At 37.3% G+C, this 24,936-nt stretch overlaps 1 protein-coding gene across 1 annotated transcript in view; it reads right to left on the bottom strand.

Annotated features, from left to right (window-relative positions):
- Positions 1-24,126, bottom strand: part of PEX7 (peroxisomal biogenesis factor 7) — a 45,309-nt gene extending 21,183 nt beyond the window's left edge. The window contains exons 1-8 of the mRNA XM_085313109.1: positions 23,933-24,126; positions 22,168-22,225; positions 20,877-21,027; positions 15,802-15,879; positions 15,413-15,521; positions 5,901-6,007; positions 5,438-5,551; positions 1,282-1,337 (exon numbers count right to left, since the gene is read on the bottom strand). Of these exons, the coding sequence (XP_085169235.1) occupies positions 1,282-1,337; positions 5,438-5,551; positions 5,901-6,007; positions 15,413-15,521; positions 15,802-15,879; positions 20,877-21,027; positions 22,168-22,225; positions 23,933-24,053 (794 nt within the window). The 5' untranslated portion in view covers positions 24,054-24,126. The remainder of the gene's footprint in view (positions 1-1,281; positions 1,338-5,437; positions 5,552-5,900; positions 6,008-15,412; positions 15,522-15,801; positions 15,880-20,876; positions 21,028-22,167; positions 22,226-23,932) is intronic.
- Between the last annotated feature and the right edge of the window lie 810 nt (positions 24,127-24,936).

Below are 24,936 nucleotides of genomic sequence, written 5' to 3'. Positions count from 1 at the left end.
TCTCTCCTTCCTGTAGGTATTTCCAATAAGCTTATCAACTGGTTTTGAGATGTAACACAGTCAAGAAAGAGAGAAGGAGATAACTTGTTTCATCTGTCAGACAATAAAAACTCATGTTAAAGCCAAGCTGGTAAGGATTGGTTCTTTCAAGTCAGTAAACTAAGAAATTTGCACCTCTTTTTTTTTCTCCACCATCTGGTTCAGAAACAATTCATGGACAAGTAAAACTATCACTAAATTGGCTCAAGAGCCCAGGTAAAGGAGTAGTATTCCAGTTGTACCAGTCTTTGTAAAAGTTTTTTTTCAAACTATATGGGATTCTTACAATCTGCAAAACATTATCTTCATATTGTAATTATACATCATATTATGGCACTTGCTATTGAGACACATATTGAGAATCTGAATAGCTTGCAAGGGCACACCTTGCTGTAGATATACAGCTAGTATATTAAAGCAAAACTGGTACAGAGCACATACAGTGTTGCTTTATTACTTGTGCTGCAGTCTTCCTCTTAGGAGACAGAACCTTTCTGTGTTTGCTGTTAGACCACTTAGGATGCAACCAAAAGTGGCATTAATTGGGGTGATTTGGGCAAGTGAGATTTTTGCTGATGTTTGTGGAGGCAAAAGGGCTTCTTAAATTTATAAGCGTACTGCCTACCATATTCAGTCCATGTTATAAGACTAAAATATAGATCAAAGCATGTAAATGAAATATCCAGGAATGTACTTCACAGTGTATATGTGTACATAGCGTACATGGCACTGTATATCCTAGAGAAGTCTTACTACGAGGACAACTTCTTTATTAAATCAGCTCGATTATAAAATCCTCTGTAGTACTATCAGATTTACTTGGCAGCTAGGGGAACTTGCTGAAGAACTTCAGCACACAAACTGAACAATACTAAAGCTTCCTCAGATACAGGCAGGATGAAAACTGTTCATAAAAGGTTTAAATGAAAATGAATCATAGAAACATATATTAAGTCTCTCATCTATATTCATTTAAGAGGTTATTACCTTCTTATCAGAGACTATCATAGCAGGACACAGCTATAGTCAGCAGAATGATGGGCAGAGGCTTACAGAAATTATCTGTCAGAGCACATATCATTCAGAAGGGTGACTGAGCTAGCCTGTAAGCCTTTAACCCATGTGTATGCAACACAGCTTATAAAGAGAGAAAACATCCAATAGCAACATTAACTGCAGTTCAGTATGTCTGCTCTAGAACTTTTTTCTATCGTAAGCTGCATTAAAATAGATTTACTGTACCTTACAGTAAAATCATAGGAGCAAGACGCCAATAAAGTTGCATGGAATGGTGAAAACTGCAAGAAAACAAAATAGAACAACTTTTAAGATATAAACATTGTGAACATATTTAGAGACTTCTTGCGAGTAGAAAACCACCAAAATTTAACTAGTTAAACCATCTTGGTAGGTTCCATTTCATGCCGCAATAGAACAGACTACTTCAACAAAACAAATTTAGCTACCTTGCTTCTAATCACAGGAAATGCTCTATGGGATCCTGGTTGTGTTTGATTTAAGCAACTCTGCTGTAAAATTAAGATATTTTAGGACATAAAAATGGCCATTAAATTATGCTTTTGGCTGACAATCTTGAGTATCATCTCATTATGTAAAGGAAGTATCAGTAAGTGCAATCAGTTTATTTTTTCAGCTCAGTTAGTGGGATGCACTTAAAYTGAGCCACATTGCAAAGAATGTAGGATATATTTTACTTGCATGTGCTAAAATTCTGAAATTACTTAAGGAAACGGGAAAATCTGAGTTACACTGAAAAACTGAACTTTACAAACTAATCTTTGTAAAATTTCACAAGCATTTCTAGCTAAGGAAGAAAAGAATTTTCATCATTTTGCTTTTCTGATCCCTAAGCAACCAATTAAAGAGAAGCAAAGAGCACTGAAAACCACAGTTCCTACAAAACTACAAAGTAAACTAACAAGCCCAAGAAGAACTCAAACTAAGATCATAGGACTAAGATCTGTTCAAATTCAAGCTTGCTGACAGACTTACCTTGCCTACAGAAGAATTGAAGGGAATACCTGCCTGCATTCTAAACTCTGCAGGTTTCCTACAACTTTTCTGCAGGAAGGAATCACAACAAAACACTTTTTCTGCACCTTGTAAGTATGAATAATAAACAGGAGGAAGCCTGATGGGAAGCACAAACCAAAAGCACATTTCCCACATACTCCCTCTTTGCATCTTTGTCTTGATAGCTTCTGATGAAGCAAAATGATCTTGTCAGAGTTGAAGAACAGCAGTGGCATTAAGCTTAAATATCCTAGCATCTTCCCTGAACTAACTCTAGTAAAATACTGAAGAGGAGTGTTTACACATAAGTTAGAAGAATTGGGGTAACGCTTTTCTGCTACAAAGAAAGAGACAATTTAAAAACTTTGTTCTGCTTAACTGATAGGTATTATGACCATCATTTGACCAGTTTTATATAGACAAAGGAGACCAACATATCATGCAGCCTGACCTCCAGAATGTTACAGATCACTCATTCAAGTATCTTTTTAAGTAAACTCAAAGGCTGTAACTAAATTTCAGTATATGAGACCAAAACCAGAAAAGAATATGAGACATCAAAATGCACCCATGCTAAAACCTCCTGCAAAGGGCTCCAAATCATCTCAGTGTACTTATAATGTCCTGCAATGTAGCGAAACACAAGAAATCCACAGGAACCCTGACAATATAATGTTGGGCAGAATTTGTGCCAGCCTCAGATCTCACAAGCAGCACAACCCTGAACAAGTGAATAGGATGCAAAAGACAGACAACCAAAGAGTGTGATTTCATGGCTGGTTTAAGCTAATTTAAGACTGAACAGCTGCCAATATCAATGGTCTTCCCTTCCCTTCTACTTCAGGCCATGTGTTCCTGCCTCATCCCTTGTGTTAGGGCTTGCAGTTGTGTGGCATTTCATCTATGAACTGAGTGAGCTTAATGATTCAGATAGAAACTAGTCACAGGACTTTCAGCCTCAGCAAGGAGCGGAGCCAGCTTGCTGCATGGTTTTATGATCGCTACTGTTAGCGCAGATGGGAAGAGAAGATGCAGAGGTTGGGAGGGCAGGCCTGTATTTAGATAGCACCCTGGTCTTAATTGGTTTAGGCTAACTGGCCAACCACACCACGCAGTGTGGATGTGATGCACCATCTCTAAACGCTGGCCCACCTTCTTCTATCTTATGTCCACAGGGGTTATGTCTAACTTGAAATGGCAGCTATAAAAGCCTGCTAAGAGCGATTGTAAGCCATGTACTCTCACATACCTCTTCCTTATAAATGTATACATATACAGCCTCCTCCTGTTTCCTCAAAGCTACTTACTGAAGTGACCTCAAAGCTGGGTATGAAAAAGTTCTACCTCTGGCCTTCTCTTAACAATTATTTTGAGGCATGTCAAAAGAGGGAGCATTATGGGCCAAAAAATGGAATCTTAAGGTGAGACTGTGTAAGAAGCGCCCTACTTAATCAGACCAATTGTCTATCTAGCCCACTATTCTGATTCCAGAGATTCCTGGGTACCTCCTGTTATCCATTTCTCCCCAACTGTATTTTTAGCTGCTGGAAGAGTATTAGCACAGAATCACAGAATTGCTGAGGTTAGGAGGAACCTCTGAGAACCATCTAGCCTACCCAACAGTCAAAGCAGGGTCAACTATAGCAGATTCCTCTCAGCCAAGTTCAATCAGGCTTTCAATATCTCTGAGGATGGAGACTCTACAACCTCTCTGGGTAGCCTGCTCCAGTGTTTGACCACCCTCACAGTAGAAAAAAGTTTCTTCTTATATTTAAATGGAATTTTCTGTATTTCAGTTTGTGCGCATTGCCTCTTGTCCTCTCACTGGGCACCACTGAAAAGAGACTGGCTTCGTCTTCTTTATTTCCCCTCATCATTCATACACATTAATAAGATCCTCCTGACCCTTCTCTTTCTCCAGACTAAACAGTCCCAGCGCTCTCAGCTTTTCCTCATAAAAGAGATGCTCCAGTCCCTTCATTATCTTAGTAGTCCTTGGCTGAACTCGCTCCAGTAGCTCCACATTTCTGTTGTATTGGGGAGCTCAGAACTGGGCACAGCACTCCAGGTATGGTCTCAGCAGGGCTGAGTAAATGGGGATGTTAGAGCCCAGGATGTTAGAGAACAGAAATATTAAAATGTTATTTGTCTAGTCCTTTCAACATCTGTTTATTGACCTACTTAACTGTGAATTTTTCTAATTCCTTCTGAACCTGATGACACTATCTGCCTCTGCAACCTCTGTGACAAGTAATTCCAGAAATTTACTACCTGATGTGTAAAAACAAAACAAAACAAAACTTTCGTTTGCTTCTAAATCCATCCCCTGTTAGTTTCATCAAGCGTCTCTTTAGTTGTATCACAGAACAAGGTGAATAACAGTTCTGCAGTCAGTTCACCCATTTTATCATGAAGACTTCTTGTTACGAATACCTTTGCAGCAGATCTGTTTTTAGAAGTTTCCATGTCCCACTGTATGCTAGTGTGACACTCACAGTTGTATTGATTCAATTGTCTTTACAGCTATGCAACTGGAGCTGCAAAATGATCTAGGTTAAAAAAAAGTATCTCTTAACACCACTGCTATCTCTTAGTTACTCCTTTTTCTGACAAATCACAGCCCAAGCACAGTAACTTTTAAAGCTGTTAGAACAAGATCAAAAATGACAAAGCTATATGAAAAACTAATTTTTTGCCAGTTCAGACCTCCTAGAAAATAGTAATAAACATATTCATATACCAAACCACAGACTAGTGACCTACAGCCAGCATACATGACTAACCACAGGCACTGACTAATTTGAGGAAATGCAATCATGTATCCAGATCAAATTTGTATCAGTGGGTGATATAATAGTACACAGATCTAGTATAGCCATTTGTAGCCCTCTGCGCATAAGATTTCTAAAATCCTTTGAACATACTAACATTTTCTTTGTATAAACAAAAATACACATTCACAGTGAATTCTGTGTCCTGCTTTATGTGAATGCTGACATCCTATTGGAAAGAACAAGATACAGCATCATTTAGAAAAGGAAAAAGGTAAGATATTTGCTCTGTGTCGAACTTCCCATGTAATTAGCCAGAGTAAACCTCCTATCTATTTCTCAATCTCTGGGACACTCCGCATGGAAAAATACAACTTTTGATGACGACATTTCCTTTGAAACCCCAGCAACTTGCTAAATATCAAAATGTTTTACTATGCTGAACTGAAGGCTCCCAGAAAGAATAAATGTAACAGCTAAAATCTTGAGCGCTTACTGTCTTCCTAGTTACTAGATTATGTAAAATATTGCTGCTTTCCTAGCAAACTTGCATAATAATTCAATGATAGGTGATGGTGAATAAAATAACTTACTTTCACTCTTCTAATAGCATAGGTATGACCAAGCAAGACGAACACTGGTTGCCGGACGTTCCTCAAGTCCCATCCTTTCAAACTACAGTCAACTGCACCAGTTACCAGCAAGTTCTGATGATGTGAAACAACACAGATATATCAGTAAAATTTAACTATTAAAATGTCAAGATGCATATCAAGGGAATGTTAACTACTGAAGTTAAATAAATCAAACAATACTGACTATTTCCCCACTACAGACTATCCTGTCTACTAAGTAAAGCAGTAACCAAAACTCCATGTGCCATTTACCTCTTGGAACAACACTCTTCTGGAGATGTAGTTAGTGAATGCAAGTAACAAGTAGCTAGGTGGTTTTTTATTGCCATATAAAAAGAAAAGGTATTAATGTAACAGCAAAAAAATGCTATTTAATTAAAGTGATTCAGTTAGAAAAGCAGTTGGACAAATAGGATTATACCTGGTCGTACTTGCACCAGTCACAGCTCAAGATCTCAGCATGGTGGGCTGGAATCACAAGTTTGACTCCTGGGGCTTTCACATCCCAAACTCTTAAAGTCTGGTCACCTGAAACAAAGAGAAATCAATTCAATTCATCAACTGATTAATCAGTTAAGAGATACTGTGGTACAGCAGTACTCAGTAGACAATGATTTGTCAGCTCTGTGAAATGCAAACTATGATATGAGGATGCTCAGGCCAAATAAAACAAGCACAATATAGACACAGACGTCAGAGAGATGCACACAAGGAAGTAGAACTTGTTTCATTTTATTACCAACACTTCCATTATCTTTTTAAACTCAAATTTTATTAAAAGGAAATGAGAAAAATATTCAAATAAATTTTAATCAAGGAGGAGCTTATGGTCCATTTCAAAATGGACTTAGACCAGAATGATTAACAAGTTTTCTCTGCAAGTCAGCAAAGAAAAGCACCTACACTCATGCTCTTGGTCTGTAGAAAGTGAAAGGTAAATACAACTCATGTCCAACCTCTTTCAACAAAATGAAAATTTAAGGCACTTTTCCTGTACCAGTCATGTGCTAAGACTGCATACAGATACTCACTGAAGTTCATAAGATAGTGTCATTCTGCTACAAGTGTTACATATATTAAAAGCAGAATTTGCTCTAATCTCAAAGCACACACACAAAGGACTTTAGAGAGCAATTAAGAGAGTATGCCTAATTTAAAAGCTCTATATCTCTGACCCTCTCTCTTCTCATCAAATTGCGCACTGGCTTCTAGTCCTAAGCCTTTTTACTCTTACTCAGTTGCTAATGGCTTACAAAGGTACACAGAAGACTGACAGTTTTGACAAGACTACTATGCTTTTTTAATTACTTTAATCATGGTATTTTCATTAACCCTCAATATTTAAATTTGTATCATCAAAAACTGACTTTCAGCTCATTTGTTTACAAGAGAGAAAACTAGAATCCAGAATTGTGCCTGTATTCATGCAAGACGCATGAAATCACTGGAAGCTGCATCTGAACACCCACGATTTGTACAGAAGGCCTACACCAACACTACCTGTACTAAAAACAAATTTACCTTGTTAATGAAGAAATTCATAGGGTAAGAAATCATCAGGAACATTCTGATAATCCTCAAAATGGTTATCATCAATAACCCTTATGCTGCTTATCATATCTGATTCTTGTTTAAAAATTAAAACTTTTGATGGTTTTAGTTCCCAATTCAAAAATGTTTCATTTTCAGAAACTGTGGCAATTCTGATGTCATTAAAAGGCATCATGTTGCTGTTAAAATATCCAGACAGGCACACAGTATCACAGCTCCTCTTAAGAATATGGCTATAGTTCAAACAAAACCATCCCTAAAATGACAATGGCAATATTCCTATTGCAAGAATTTCCAGGCGCTGCAAACTCACAAAAAAGACATAAAACTTCTGGAAAGTTTGATTACAAAAATAAAGCGAGAGCTTCATTTGAATGTATGTCATAAGAATGGCCTTGCGACTACGGTACTACAGAGATTACAGGAAATTTTCTCTAATCATTGGCTTTGCTTCAGACTCCATGACTGTGAGAGATACCATGCTCATGGTGGCTAAATTTCCAATCTATAAGACGGGAACAACACATGACTTCTCCATTTTCATTTCCTTTGCTTATTTTAATGCTTTCAAGAACGTCTGTTACTATATATATGTACAGCATTCCCCAGAATGACACCTCGCAGTCAGCTGAAGCCCCAAATATCACTACAGAGCTTGTAAAAACAGTGCAACATATGGAGAGGAAGAAATATGATCAGTAGGGTCTTGGTGAAGAAGGTAGTATGCCCATCCACCCACTTAGCCTGCTCTGCCTGCCTGCACAGAGCAGACTTCAATTTGAATCTTAAGACTTTAAGAGATAAAATAATTTTATTTTATACTTGATCAGATAAAGATTTGAAAGGGAAGCTCACACTTCACTACAGACAGGACAATTTTTATAAGTAAATAACTATATAAATCCAGGTGAACTAGAATGGACTGCTGCAGGTCAGGCAGCCTCAGTAGTATTACTAGGGTCAAAAACATTTGGAAAAGCAACTTAGTAACAGTTTTGACACCAAATATACAGTCTTCCAAATTATTTCTCTTTTTAATAAAAAAAGACTGACATACGAGAAAAAGTCTTTTTTCTCCCTATTTTCTCTTTTCTTGATCTGTTTGGAAGGCCAAACTTAGTGTTATTAATTCTGGCTTGTCATATTGTGAATTATTTTTAATGGAGTCATGCACCATATAAGTGAATCTCTTAGTCAGAGGAACAGACTGATTTAAAGCCATCAGCAAATCCAATTTTTTTCCATTTAAGCTGCAAATGAAAGAATCAGAAAAGAGAGGGTTTTTTTTAGTTTAGCTGATAAACAGTGTAATCCTGAGACATCACACATTTTAACAATCATTGCTTTTAGCATAAGCATCTTTCCATGACCTCACAATATATTATTTCACAACTCATTTCAATGACAATTGTTGTTAATTATCTTTGAATTTCCACATTTCCATAATTCCTTCAAATCTGCATTACCAAGGTTGCATTTCTTCCATATGACAAAGCAGAAGTAGGATAATAGTAGTTAAAAAAAATACATGGAAAGGACATTGAATACAATCACATTCACTAACAGCCACTTCCAATTGGCATCCCAAAGTAAGCAACCACAAAAGTGGCCAACATTTCCCTCACAAAATATTTCTATTTTCGTAAGAAGCAATTTCTATATGGCAACAGATTTCTGCTGGTCTGTTAGATAATTATGATGCCAGATTTGTTTGTATATTGTATTTGCTTTCTTTCATTTTAATGAATATTTGTGAAATCTTGGACGAATCAATAGAACTACACAATATATACTCATCTATTCAAAATTTATGAAAGATATACTAATCTAGAAGTAGATCGTCCCCATACAAAGGATGAGGACTGCTAATGCGAATGACTATTACAGTGAAGAGACATAGTTTGAGATTTAAATTTCACATTTCACAATTCACAAAGGTTTTATGTTGACTTTTTGCAGATGTATTTTACCCACACTCAAAAATCATTATGCATTAAGGCCAGTGAGAACAATCAGCTTAGCAATCAATACAAGAGAGCGCTGAGGTACAAAATTAACCATACAACATAGATAAGTATTTAAGAGATTAATTAAAAAAAACAAGAAATCTCACATGCTATCTGAAAGCAGAAGGTATTCTAATGAAGACAGACAATTTTTTTCAAGAACAGAAGTACTGTTAACTTAAAATTTCACTTGAAAAGATGAAGCTGATTTTGTGCATCCTGAAGTAAGAAATCTGATCCTATCACACTTCTCTCATCAAGAGAAAAATGGGTAATATAGCTTTAAAGTACTGTAGGAAAAGAAGTCAGCACAAGAGATGTAAGTATTAGGATAGATGATGTAACATGAAAATAATCCTAATTAAATTATGCATTTATGCCAAGCCATTGAGCAAATTTTTGCTTGCATTTGAATAAAGTGTACATTAATTTCAGTATTTTAAAAAATAAATAAATACAAATCTTAAAACAGAATCTTATTTCAAAATTGACCTACTCTAGCCTACCATATTATTGTCATTTTTCAGTGAACGGAAAAGTTTGATATATGCCTAAATCTAAGCCAAGTCACCCAAAACATCTTAATTCACTGTAAAAAACCCTGCTATTTCTGACCAACATTGAAATAGTCTTTTATAACATGACATTCTAACATAAAACATTATAACCTGAAAATGCTTTATATTCTAGCAAGCACTGCACAAAACACTTTACTCTGGCTAGCACATACCATAAACTGAGTGCCAGATTCATTTATTGAGAAATATTTCCAGATAGCTTGCAGATCAGAGGTTCATTCAGTAAAGCTTACTGAACACACAACACAGACAAATTCAAAACCATAGAGGTATGCCTTGAAGCAACAGATTTCAAATGAAAATATCCACATCTTTTCATTATATAGATTTGATAGAGCAAAGCAGGCAAATAAATGATATTTTAATATCTTGTAGTATAAACAGCAGTTTAACAGAGCTGCAACAAAATGCAGCAACTCTAAAGTCAATTTACTCATTAGATGCCTGATTTTTACAACAAAAAGCCCTGTGCTAAGTTGAAGCCCCTTATTCTACCTCTCGAGTATGTGGATTCCAAAAAATGACTGAGTTTTTCTCACTCTTGCACAGCCTTGAACCTTGTTCAGGATGGCAATTTTTAAGCATATTTGATGCACAAATAATTATAAAAGATTCCATAAGAAGCACAGAATGGATGCCAACTCCCCACACCACCTAAAGGAATATAAAAATCTTGTAATATGTTTCTGAACTCATACCAAACAATTGCAACATTACTGTTCAAGGGCTATTTACTTCAGTTATTTGGGAACCTAAACACAAGTATCTGTCTGCAACTCCCTCTCCTCCAGCAACTCTTTCTTTTGTCCTGTGTTACTTCTGCAGCAGGAATGTAAACTAAAGCTTGAGAAAACTGTAATCAAAGACCTGACAATGTCAAATTTGGCTAAGAAACTTACAGATGTAAAATATTTCTTTAATGAGCAGCTGCTTTCTCTTTCATTCAGCATCTTTTCTCTTAGTAAACATATACCTGGTCATTATTTCACAGAAGATAATTTGTTTATTCATAGTATTTTTTCACAGGCATTCAGATCCCAAACACAGAAACATGAACCAAAACTGTATGTCAGCCCAACCTCTGAACTACACATTGACAATACTTGAATTACATACACCTGTCAGTAAAAGACTGGTAGGTATGAAGACACTAACTTTTTTTAAAAGGCAAGTCAGTATGTCAGAGATGGTAATGAGATGGCATGTGAAAGAAACAGTGCTGTAGAAGTGTAATCTTAAAGTCTAGGGCTGAAAATAAGAGCTTATGAAGTTTGGAAACTGAATTTTTATGTCCCTTTATAAACCAACAATGCTCTAGTTCTCTAACATTTTTGTCAATGTAATAAAAAATAGTTCTAAAAAGAAATACGAAAGAATGGAAAGAACTCTCTGAGCAAAGAATACAGTTAATGGAACTACATTATGATGAGTACAGACAACATTATCTTGCAGATTTGAGAAACACTTCTTAGTCATGACTTCTTAAAGATTTAACAGCCTGTACTTACTTTGATCAGTAAAATTAATAATTGTACTAATGATTTTAAAATGAACACAACAATAAAAACTGAGGTCCCAGTAGTTAAGACACATGCTAACAGTCATTCTAAATCTCCCTCGGCTTTGTCAAATCCAGAATACAACATTTTCCTTTGCCAGTGTTATATATGTATTGGAGAATATTAGTTATGTAGATATGGGTAAAATGGTACTCGTTACTTATTTCCCACTGGTAAATTTAAAAGACAATAAAAATGTTTGACATTATAAAATATGCTTTCTTTATAAACCAAAGGACTGAGTAAAGTCTACTGCTCGGCATTTGCTGAGGCTCATTCAGCTCAACTGATTTATGTCTGACTATATACTAATGTTGTGTGCATTTGGCCCTTTCTTTATATGCTTCTCATCAATTTGTTCTCCAGGTAAAAAAAAAGAGACCTTCTGGGCAAATGACACAATGAGTCATTAAACCCTTTTAGCCATGAAGTCGTCGTTATTTATGTCATCCTTTAATTACATTTTCCACATCACTGTTTTTTTCAGTGAAAGGCAGACATTTACCAGGGCTCTGCACTGGTGCTGCATGTCCACCTGAACATCCTGCTTATCTTATCAGCTCAGATATTATTACTGACATCACAACAGAATTTATTTACATATACAGAATTAACAGTTTGTTTCTGTTAATAGTAGTATCTCCAAGTTCAAACAATAAAATATAAGTCATTACTAAATTGCCTTTTAAGAGTACAAATGATTGTACATGAAGATGACAGCATTGTAAAGTACCTCACACATCCCTCCAAATGTTAAATGGAAGTGTATTAGATGCTGAATAAAAGCTAATTTAACTGAAGCATACATATTTATCTTTTACAATTTAATCACATTTTATCCACTGCACAAAGTTAATCCTCCTGCATGTACTCAGATYAAAGATTTAATGAAAGAAAGCATTCCACACTTACAATTACATTCTTTTTCAGCTGTTTTATATTATAGTCTTACATTTCTCATATTCTTCATTCATATTCTTTCTCTATTTTCGTAATAATTTGAGAGAAAATCATATTCCAAAGGCAAGGATTTAACCTTATCAGTGTGAGGCAAAAGTTGTCTAGGCACATAATGATCTTTCTGAGCAGCTATTCTGCTGTGTCTTGCAGTTGTGTTAGGTTTTCAGCTTTCAGTGCTTATTAACTAGTTAAGTGGAAACTAAATTTCTGCTGGCACATGAATAGATTCAAAAAAAGGCAGTACAAAGACATACAGAGAGGCATACAAAAGTTCCTAAGTCTCCTTCCTTTTTGCTTATTTTCTTCTACCCCCCCCCAAAAAAGTGTTTACTTAACAGATTTGAAATATTTCAAGACCAGTATTTTTTCCAGATACGGTTAACAATGTACTACCTAAATATAATTTTCCTAATAAATGCAAAGTTAAAGAAGCTGTAACATGAAATATTTCAATTCTAGTCTGAAGTTCTTTGAATTTATACTATTAATATATGGGCAAATGTGTGCTTGTGAATATGTATGTATGGGGTGGGAAGAAATAAAAGGGATCGAGGGGAGAAAGAGAGAGAGAGAACACACATGCAAACACACACTCTCTCTCTCAATATAACCCTAAAGCAGCTCAGCCTCCCTCAAAAAAGAAATGAAGAGGATTGTTTAAAGCAGCTGGAAAAAAAAAGAAATGAAAGGATGTTCAGGAATTTCCCTTCAGCCACACCTTCAATTAATATTTCAAGAAAACAAATTTGCAAAAAACAGACACCATAAAACTTCAGGTCGACATTTCTAGTAAGTGCACGCAAAGAAAGGAACGGCTATAAGTTCCAAACCTGACACAGTATCATCATGTCAAGATGGCAGTTTTCTTTCAGCTCTAACTTAAGTTCAGCAGTTCAGTCATCAGTGAAATTAAGGTTCCTATCCCATAATTTTCTGAGAACCTTACGTGTGTGCGGATCCTTGCAAATCTCAAATGAGGAGGCCCAGCCTCCCGGACAGTTCCACTTGACTGCTCTGACAGATCTTTCCACTTGACCGACTTAACAGTGTGTCAGTAACCACTGAAGAGTGAAGTGAAAGCTCAGACCACACGCTGTCTGAAGGGCCTTCCCTTACAATAAGGAAATGGAATTTATACCCAGAGCAAGAGCATCACGTGAACTTCTACTACCACAGAAAGACACGTTACTGCTGACCGAACTACAAGCTCCCAATGCACATTTTTTTAATCAAATTTAAAAATCAAATCACAGGAAAATTCCAGTGAAAATTAAAACCAAAACAAACAAGGAAAGCCATTCCACATTGGCATGTCATGACTTCCATACAAGAACTTGGCTTGGAATTATTTTATTTAGAAGCACACCAAATATTTTGGAAATCATGAGAAAGTTCAACATCACTTTGAAGTCATCAGTTTCTCTTACTTAGTGATTTTACACCTATCACTACACTGTAGAATTTTTATTTCACATCCCAGTAGTACTTACAGTAGAGAAATACTGTGCCCTTTGTTTAGGTTGGTTGTCCTGTAAGATATTATGGAGTCATTAGTCAGTGAAAGCTGACTGCAATTAGCTTCAGGCTTCTGCAGTACACGTTCATCCTTTTCAAGAATCAGAGTAAAATTTGCAAAAGAGTGATATCTTTAAGTGCTTAAGTCAAACCTTTCAACAAATGCACTTACTGAGCAAAGAATAGATTAATTATATGTTATATATCAATTATAAGTTGCCGTACACAAACCACAATCCCATCACATACAGCATTTAACAATCAACATCTCCCAAAGTTGTTCAAATGGCAGTGTATTAAAGACTGTTTGACTTAATCACTTAAGTATCACACTTGAAATAACTTGTTGGAGGACAGCCTAGCTTTTGTTCATCCACACCATCAAAAATTTCGTATGAGCAAGATGCAATGGAGAGGTTTCTGAACAAGCAAGACCCCACAGAGATTGTAACTTTCTCTAGAATTTGCAAAAAACACTAACACTGTTTCCACCATTTACTTTTGACCAAATGATACTTGGCCAGTATAGTGTAGCAGGTAGCTGCATTTCAGTAGTACTGTTCATACAGTACACAGGGCTCAATCCTCTTAATTTTTTTGCTCATTCTGCTAGCTAAGTACCTCCCAAGCGTTACTTCAATAAATCTTCAACTTAATTGAAGTTTTATTCAAGTTGAAGGTTCATCTGTGCACCAGCACCTGGCTACCAAGCATTATTACATTAGAACAAATATGTGAAATTTGTTAGTTATTCAAGTTCCACTGTGCAAGCAAAGCCAGATGGAAATAGCCAGACTGAAATTTTATAAAATAGAAATCACACACACTTTTTAATCAAGCTTCCTTCAGAATAGGAAAAAAATCTCTGTGTATCGTCTGTTGTGCATCTATTGTCCCTCCTTAACTTCATCAATGGAAAGAGATATTTTTACTTATTTATCCTGTTGATATAAGAACTGAACAATTTCCACTTATATCACTACAAAAACTCAAATAAATTTGAAAACAGACAAATTTAAGCCATTAGAGTGAATCTAGTGATGCTCATACTGGGCCAGCATCTTCTTGCTCCTTTACTTCCCAAGTACATTCTGTGGCTCACAGCATTCCTTCTTCCCCAGCCAGTCAGCAGTTAGAGTTCTGCTCATGCACCTAGAATAGGAACATTTGCTGGAAAACACTGTTGCCTCAGTGTACAGTCTCTCTGCCTTCTCTCTTTGGCCCCAGAGACATCCAACTTAATTATAACTGTCTTAGTCAGCAAGATTTGTAGCACTGGCAGAAGCAGAAAAGTAAAATTGATTTTTTCTTTTCCCCAAAATGCAGTCATTTCTACTAGTATTTAAAATAGTTTAATAGGAATTAACTAAGTTCTTCACAGGGCTAACAGTCTACTGATGCTATGCATTCTGAAATAATTTGACCAAAAATGTTAGCCAGAACACGAAATAAAGTATGTAACATTTTACTGGACAATGAAAAGAGTGATGTGAATGTATGAGAGCTACATAAAATAATAGAAAAAAAATGCAACAAAGTCACTGAATTGACTGCTAGAAAACTGCTGATCCATGTTAAAAGGCCAAGAGAATGATCTATAGATCATAACAGATCCCACAAATCCATCCACAGCTAAATAGTTCTCTTTCCTTCCTCCATTTTTATGCATAATAAACACTACCACCTGCTGGACAAAGTGCAGAAGTGATACAACACCATATACAATTTTTTTTGCTGTGAGAAATCTTTTTCAATCAGGTTTACCTGAGGCAGATGCAAAACAACCTGGGATGTGAGGAGACCATATAGTGCTGTAAATCACCCCTTCATGGCCTTTAAAAGTGCATAATGACTTCCCCACAGCTGGATCCCACTAAATAAAATAAAAAGAAAATTGAGGTAAATGTGAAATAAAACAGAAAAAGTTTTCTTATATATATAAGCTTTATATGTATAGAAAAGATTAAAGGAACTTCTTTTTACTGTGTATCATGAAAAGCACTTTTATACTTAAACTAGTATCAACCAAAGGCCAAGGCAGCATCTCAGTTGAGAAATAAAGAAGAAAAGTGAATGGACATTGTTTCTTAACATAAACAAGTATCAATTCCAAAACAAATCACATTTTTACCTTCAGCAGAAAAGCAACATACCAGTTTGGCTGTTCGATCCCATGAACCAGACACCACTAGCTGTTCTCCTCTAGTTTGGCTCCAGTCAACGCTATATGCCTATAAATGATGTAACAGCCTAGATTAGAAACAGCATTAGCATACAAGTTTGAGTCAGCCTTAGTTCTATGACGTACACCTAAATTTGCACATTTCATTATAGTCAGATAAAGCACACAGGTCAAACACTAAACAGCTGCCAACGATGCCATTTACCTGAGCAAAAATTGAATTTAACATCTCCATCTCTCAATCTGTCATTAAAAGCACACATAAGCTCAGAAAAGTATCCAAAAAGGTAAAGATAGAGCGAAACAACAAAAAAGATGTAAAAAGCGCACATGGACTCACCATCACTGGAAGTTCCTACCACTATAAAAAGCCGTAATTTAGACCGATTTCTTATCTCCAATCCAACATTATTCAAACATCCTCTTTAGAGCTGACTGTGGAGTTGACACTGAGGTTTTAGCTGACTGAAAATAAATACTTCTTCATGATTTCTAATTATGTGCATCTTTGGGTTTCCTACAGTGCCCACTACCACAGAATATAAGCTCTACTCAAATCAGCTAGATCAGTGATTAGCAGGGGGAATATATGCCATAAAATATTTTGATCTTTATCTTTTCCAGGTGCTAAGACACTCTTGTAATATTCATATCCTCAAAAAAACAACCCCAACTAGTGTTATACCCCTTCACAGAGGATACCGTAATTGCATCTTTCATTTTTCAGCTCTGCTGCCCTCCGAAAAGCACAAATGCTCTGTGCTGTATAAAGACACAATTAGATATATACTGGTAAGTTAACTGCTGGTACACTAGTCTCAGTATGGTAATGAGAAAGGCCATCAAGGCTTCACATACACACCAAAAACGATGAGGAGCTGGTACAAGACCAAAGCACCTTGATTCTCTCTATACTAACATAATTTATTAACAAATTCCAGCTGTTTTTTGTTTAGAGAAAATTCCTGAAATATAAGGAAGACCTTTGGTGATATTTTTATTGTATTTTGTCCTGTTGAAATTGTTCAGATCTCAAACCCTCAAGAACATGTAAGATTTCCATCTTTCAACCCGCTTTATCTACATACTGCAATGTGCATTCTATTCCTTCCAATTTTTATCTCACAACAAAATGTTGACTCCTCACCAGTGTGTCAAATGCTGATGATACTGGAGCTCCATAACCTCCAGTGGGACAACATGCAGTTTTAACCTGCACCATTTTAGTGCTAAAGGTGGATAAAGATGAGCTTAAACAATTCATCTGCTTGAGGTCCTGACACAACCAGACCTTCCAGGACACTTCTCAGAAATGCAGCAACTACCTGCAGAGCACTGCTCTCAACAGCTGGGCCACTAACCAGGGATTTCTACTCCTGCAAAGACAATCTAGTTCTAGCACACTCTGAATCTTACCTGCAACACGCTAAATGCACTGTTTAAAGTAGTACAGTACAACTGGCCTCACTCTCCTGGATAGACAGAATCATACATTAAATTACAACAACWCTATTTTGAAGGTGAAAATATTTGGACCTGTGTCACCAGAGAAAAAGCAGAGAAGCTGAGCTGGAAAAGAAAATTAACCAAGCAAAAGTCAAAGTCACCTAATTTCATTTCAGACTATGCTGGGCACAGTGTAAATTAACTGTTTTTCGTTTATTTGCATATTTTAAGTGGAGGACACTCATTGCCCAAGGAAAAACAGTGCATCATCAGCAACATTTCTTTTTTATCTTAAAATGTCATGTTTTCCACATACCAAAAACTATATTGCACTAGCATCATTTGTGCTAGCTCCCTTTTGTGAGGAGTTTACAATCCAAATGTGGGAGACACTAGGACAGTATTTGGCAAAAGCTATACAAATAATAAACTAAGAGGTAACTTTTTGTTCGTCTATGCAAGCTATCCCTTTGGTTAAACCGTCCTGGTTTTCTGCTTTTGTCAACTGACTAGCAGTATTATAGCTCATTAAAATACCCTCCCTTTCAACCTGCCTCCTTCCATTAAAAGGATAGTAAAAGAGACAAACAAGTACCTGCTCATATTTTAAGAATGAGCAACATCGGAGTTTTCTCAAGTGTTCCAGGGCTTCTCATATGTAAAAGCTTCTCCCCCTGAATCTGTCTGATGGTCTGTGTGGAACTCCTAAGTTGTAGTTGCTTTGCAATACCCCTACATGGATCACTAGGCAGCACGCCTCTTTCATGCAATAGACACACAAAGTCAACTCAGTGGAAGTGTTGGGCTCTCATACTCCCGTCCAGAATTTTCAATGAAGAAACGCGTCTGAAAAAACACGCACCTGTGTTGCACACTCACCTCACTCCACATATTTTGGATGCATCAGATCTGCTACACAGGTAACACAAAGTGCACATATGGTTTCCAGCTCACTCACAAGCTTAGCATACAGGTCTGCTAAACACATGTTATGATATTGATCCATATACACACGGCAGATGCAAGTGGGACGGCCCAGCATTTTGCAGCTGCATCAGAGGTAATGATACCTGGACAAATTCTCCTTCAGGCAAGATTTACAAACAGAACAGACAACAGGCTTAGAAAAGGCAAGAGCTATTTTTCATGGCGAGGGACAGGTCCAGGTACTGAGAAAAGAGTGAAAAGAAGAAAATGTGGGCAACCAAATACAGTCAGTTTTATTCTTCTTGCCTTTTCAGGCACATCACCCAACACGAATTTACAGATGCTTCAAAAGAGGCTCTGCTGAGCATCAGGGAAAGACTAACGATATAGCACAAACCTGAATTCAAAATGTCCATCTTTTAGTGCTTTACTTATAATCATAAAATGTACTAAGGCTATTTATGTATAAACAGCAGCAACAAATGCTCTAGGTAAGATGAAGGAAAGCTGAAAGATGTAAAAATATATTTAAAAAGTCAAAATAAATGTCAAGACTCCCTTTACAAGACAAATTTAACAGAAATACTCTGTTGTCTCACATTCCAGTGAGACTTAATCAAAACCAAAGTAAATTAGACTAATTTATTCATGAGCTTCAGCAGTTGGTTAGTGCTGAAATAAAACTCATTGTCCTTTCACAATAAAGATGCACTTTTAAATTAAAATTGTATGTTCTTTTCAAGGAAGGACAATGATCTCATTTAGAGAACAGGAAACTGATCCCTGTCAATCTTGCCTTAGAAATAATTACAAAACTCAGTGACAAAATATTCATTAGAAGTGTCAGAAAGGGATTAAGGATTAAGAAGGTAGTCAATCACTTTAAAGAACACTGTCTGCAAGTGTTTACCACAAACTATTAGTTATAGTCCCGGTGAGATCTATTGTCTTAATGCACACTTAAAAAAAAACAAGATAAACCTTTCAAATCTCACAATAAACACTCAGCCCATGTGTCCTACACTGTCTTTCCAACTCATGGTTGAATGCGTCAACCTCCCCATGCTCCCTGCTAAACTAAGACTTGGACACAGAAATTCATATTTCACGGACAACAGATGGTGCAGCAGAGCCAAAATAATCATATGGACAGAATTTCAATAAGAAAATGGTAGGGACAAAAGAAGAAGAATTTGATATTATGCTTTGCCTACATTTTGCTATTACTACCATCTGTCTTTGAACACTATCATAAAATCCTCATCATAACTACAAAGTAAATCCCTTATATACATAATATATTTATTAAGTCAAAGTAGGAAAATTACAAAGAAAACAGGTACAGAAGATAAAGACTCTTGGGTAACTGCAGTCACGCAGCTTTTCGATTTGTGCCTTATACCTGAAAGAATCAAAGGCTTTTTTAAATACATAACTGGACTCCCACAGTCATTTTTTGTTGACAACACATCCACTAGCTGGCCACCTGATGACGATTTATTTTATTTAGATAAAGAGTAGTAATCCAGGAAACAGAGAGACTAAAACCAATCATATCAAGAGACCTGAGAGAAAACAGTAGAGGATTAGAAAGAAAGCATGAAAGAACTTTTAGTTTATTCCTCCTCCATCCTGCCTGTCCAACAACTGTCAGTATCAGGTGCTTCCTTATTCTAAAACAGCACAGGACACTACCTACAAAATTATTTTTATTTTTGGAAAATTTCTTCCTAAACCTCTCAGAGACTAGTTTGTGGTCTTTATACAATGGAAGTGTTAACTAAAATTTCTGATAGACAGCTTACAGCAAGTCAATGGATCAGCAGAACTCTGTCAAGTCAATGCCTTTCTTTAGCAGCCACAGTGCTTCAAGTCTCTAATAAAATAGTTCCTTATCTGTGAGAAAAGTTACTGGTAATATTTCATTTTACAAAGTATATGCATCTATAAAGGACTAAAACCCAAAGAGTATGCTAAATGCTATACCTTAGGAAAATCCTTAAGGGGAAGACAAATACACTTAGACATAAATTGTCCTAATGCAAATACATTTCTTAAGGCGAATATATTTTTTCCCTACCAATATTGCATAGCATGAAGAAATTAAATTTTTTTAAAAAATCAGTGTTATCAATCTAAGGCTAGAAAAGTTCATCCTCTCCCAGTATTTGACAATTGTTATTCTGAGTAGGACCTCACAAATACTAGGATGGAAAAGGACAAGCAGTTCCTGAGTACAGCAGAAGTCCTAAGGATCGGTACAATTTCTGTCACTCTGCATCCTCAAGATAACATAGCTATACACATAAGCCACCTGATTTAAGACTATTCAATGATGTTCTCTAGTGTCACAGAATGGCTTCAATATTTTCACATAATTGAAGATTTCTTAGCCTACAAGGAATCACAAATACTATTTCTGAATATATTAGATTTATGTGATTATGTGGTACCTGCTATAGGATATAGATATATGAGTACGGACAGTATGTAGTTCATTTCATAGTCAAAATAACGTTAGGTATACATTCAGACCACAGACCCAAACAAAGTGAAAAAACAAACAACAAAAACACACGACAAAAATACTTTTGACAATGAGTCCACAAATAACCCCTTTAAGGATTAAAGCATTAGACAGTCCATTAAAATTTTCAAGCTTTCCTGGTTTACCTCCTGAGTATGCTCTTTATAGACTTGCAGTGGACCTGTGGTTTTAGCTGCGTCCCAGATTTGCAGAGAACCATCCCCACTAGAAGTGATGAGCACGTGTTCGTTATTCTCACTCCACGTCACATCAAATAGACCATCGTTCCAGTCAAAACTAAATCAAAACAATTAAGATATTTGTCCATGAGAAAGCATGACATAAATGTTGGGACCATTAGAGACAATATTCCTTTAAATCACCCTTTTTACCATTCTAAACATCCTTTCTTATATATTTGATTTTCCAGTGAACCTCCTTACAAGTAACTTTGTCGATACCATGAAAACTTTTACAAGTGTATGTCAGAATAGGCTGATTAAAGCATAAATGAGCCAAGGACCTTCAACACAGAGAATCAAATCTGATTGTAATCTTAAATTTTAACAACTGTGGTAAATAAAGAAATAAAACCCTCTGTTTTAGAAAAAGGTCTGTCCAATCCAGAACATCAATAAGAAGCTGAGTCATAATAAAAATCCAGTAGAAGGAGGGATACGAATATATTAAAGATCTCCATACTYCCTAAAAAGGGCTTTGACACACCAACAATTCATCCTATAGGAAAAAATAAAATGTATCAGTTGCTCTGTAAAAACTGCCAATGGCCATGCTGCTATCTTATCATAAATATGAAGTTATTTTCTCCTTTTTTACTGAAGGTTCAACTAAGCTCAGGTTAACTTCATGGGGCCCTGCAATAATTATGAGGAAAAAGCATGCACACTAAAAGTTTCTGAGAGAACATGACATAGCTCATGGCTCAAGAAATTACAGGACTTTCTACCACAAATTAAGTGGAATCTCTGGAAACATAGAAATGAACATTACTAAAGCAGAGTGCACAGCAGAACTAATAGAGTGTTTAATAGCTACAATAGTCTTGCTGCATAATTATGAGTTAAAAATTGCTTCTCTGAGTATGATCAACTACATCACTGTTTGTTACATATTTCTATTTCAGCTCTCAGAGTAATCTAAACAATTGCTGTTTTAAACTCTAAGTCATTTTTAGGTGAATGATGGCTGAGTACTAAACCCCCTCCTTCCTAATCCTTCTACTCCTCCCATCCAGAATACCAGTCAAACTCTTAGAATACTGTATCTCCTAGAAAGGACCTGCATGACTTTCCACACGGACTTTCTGCTCCATTTTCAATAAAGTAATCCAGAAAGAATCAAATTTAGGTGGCAATACACTGCTCCTAAAAAGCTAAAATTTCTAATTTCAAGCTTGTAAAAATAAACCTATGTTACCTTCTGAGCAGAACAATCCCAGTTTCATTTTGTTCCAGTACTACTAGAGTTCCACAACCTAAAACAACAAAATAAAACAAATTATCACAATTAATTCCTCCATACCAATGCAAACTAGTGTTCTGAGATAAGTTATACTGTGCAAATATGGAAGGCATCTGAATTTCTTTAACTGAATAAGCAACTAGCTACAGGTATGAACAGTTCCTTGTCTCTGTTTTATATCTCTTAAAAATCGTTTCATTTATATTCCTTTCTTTTTCCAGTACACCTGTAGGTAAGGTTGGAAAAGAAACCACTCGTTTGTAAAGAAAGTGTAAAAAGTGTTTCACCCATACACCTTATGTTATAGACATATCAGTCTCATGTTCCTTAGATCTTTTGACAACACAGCAAATACAAGATTTTTCTCTCTTTGAAAGAGTACCTAGTAATAGAAATGCAGATCACCAAAAATAAATCACAGATATCAGTTCTATCAAAATGCACATGGGTATTACTCTCTCATGCAACTGAGGTAATGCCAAAGGAACATTTAGAAATTTTACTCAAAAATGAATGCTTTTAGGGATAATAGTCCTATAGGAAATGAAAAAAGTTCCAATACTGCAAAAAGCTCAGCTTGGGTCTTCAGCAGGACTTCAGAGACCTGTCAGGGCCTTTCCAAAACTCAATGATCAAGATCAGAATAATTAAAATTTTAAGGAGAAAATATTTTCAGATATTTACTCTATGTATGCCTCCTCTTCTATGTATTTACTCCTGCTCCTACAAAGTCAATTCTCCTCTGAGAAGTTCTTATTTAATTTTTTTAAAGTTGTTTTTTTATTTTCTTATTAGGAAAACCTAGCTGGTTGGGAGACTTGGGGGTAAGCATCAGATTTGCAACCTGTTTGGAAATCAATGGTATCCCATTGAAGGACAATAGATGCATAAATTGTATCTACACAAAACAACAGAAATAGAAACCATAAAACACTTTGAAAGTCATTTACTGTCTGTATACACACACRCACACACACATAATTCATGAAYTGATGGCATTTGAGGGCAGCAAATGTTTGCACAGCCTTTGAACTCATAACTCATGAGACGTTTTTCATAGTAATCATAGTAAAGAGGCCTGATTGGCTCTTGAGACATAATTACCGTAATAAAGGAAGATACTGTGTATGATAAACAGAAAAAGCGCCCCCCCTCAAGTGCCGCAGCTGACCAAAAGGAACGCCTTAGCGAGCCACCACCACAAGGAGAGTATGGTAGCGATGGTCTCTCGAGCCGTGGCACTTCGAAAAGGCAAAGCGACCCGATACAGGCAGTCTCGTTTATGCTCTTGGACCCGAAATGCCTGCAAACAAGTGCGCCGAACCACATTTTCTTTTCATTATGCAACGACGCCGATGATTCCAATTAACAAAAATAAAAGCAAGTGTTTGTTTTCTGTTGCGCTCCAACAGCGACGCTCCATCTCTCCGTTCGCTGTGCTGCCGGTCGGCGGCCACACGGCTCTGCTCGGGGTTTCCAGAAAGGAGAGGCAGGTAGTCACTCAGCAGGCAACGAGCCGCACAACTGCCAGTTACCGCGAGCAACCCGGAGCGCTATAACCGCACCAACGGCCGCAGCAGCGCGCGCCCAAGCGCGCGCACCTCGGCCCCTCGCGCCTCACTGAGGCGCCCGGAAGCGAAACCTCCGCAAAGCGGGGCGGGCGGGCGGACAGCGCTGCCGGCGGCCCCGCGACCCCGCAGGCCTTTCCCCCGCCCCGCACCTGCGATGCCGTAGTACTGCGCGGCGGCGCACGCCACGCGCCCCGGCCAGTAGGGCGAGAACTCCGCCGCGTAGCCGTGCAGCCCCGGCAGCCGCAGAGTGCCGCCGCCCGCCGCTCCCATGACGCGGCCCGCGGGCCCCGGCCCCAGCGGGCACGCAGCGAGGCGCCGCGGCACCTCGCCGCGCGCGCAGGAGCCCGGCCGGAAGCGCGCGCCCGCCCGCGCCTCGGGGGCGGTGCTGAAGCTGCGCCGCCGCCGCCATCTTTGGTGCGGGGCCCTGCCGCGTTGCCGTCGCCCTGACTGCGGGCAGCCCGGGGCCGCATTGGGCCTCGCGTCCGCCGCGGCTTGCGCCTCTGCTCCCTTCGAGGAAAGGCCGTCATTTTAGGCCGTCCCAATGACAAATTTGTCACTTGATACAACTGCACTTCGATATCTGTACCTTCCTGGTTTGTGTAATTAAAGGGCATCTGGCCAGCACCAGGCCTCTAACCACTTAACTACCCATCTTTTGTGAAAAACAATTCTGCAAAATGGTATTTGGCGGGGAAAAAGATTTCCAAACTGCATGGACAATCCTTTCTTTTATACACCATATAGGATAAACATCAGCTCACTGCATGTTCATGGGTTTCAATAAACGTGATTTTTTTCATCTTGGTAGGTATATTGACATCCTTTTAAAAAGCCTTTCCAAGCTACTTCAGTCTGTCATTTCGTGAGTAAATCAAAATATATGAGTATGTAGGTATTTATCATTCTTTGTCCTGTCACAGTTATGCTTTATGGAGGATGTTTCATGAACAAACTCAGATTCTCTCATACCAATGACAACTTCTATTAAGCCAGTAGGAGTTTTGCCTTTGAAAGGGAGAGAGGTACAGGCTTAGAAAAATATCTGGCAACTTATAGGCTTAATTTACTAAGAGACATCATTTGAGATGAGATTTTTTTTAACATTGGAGAAGAGGAATTACTGAATTGACTGCTGCAGGTCAAATTCCATCAA

Source organism: Rhea americana, unplaced genomic scaffold (assembly GCF_003343005.1).
Source record: "Rhea americana isolate MKP2758 unplaced genomic scaffold, rheAme1 scaffold_377, whole genome shotgun sequence".
In the NCBI taxonomy this organism is placed as follows: Eukaryota; Metazoa; Chordata; class Aves; order Rheiformes; family Rheidae; genus Rhea; species Rhea americana.
The sequence above is the reverse complement of the archived record's forward strand: the minus strand, read 5'-3'. Positions and strand labels throughout refer to the sequence as shown.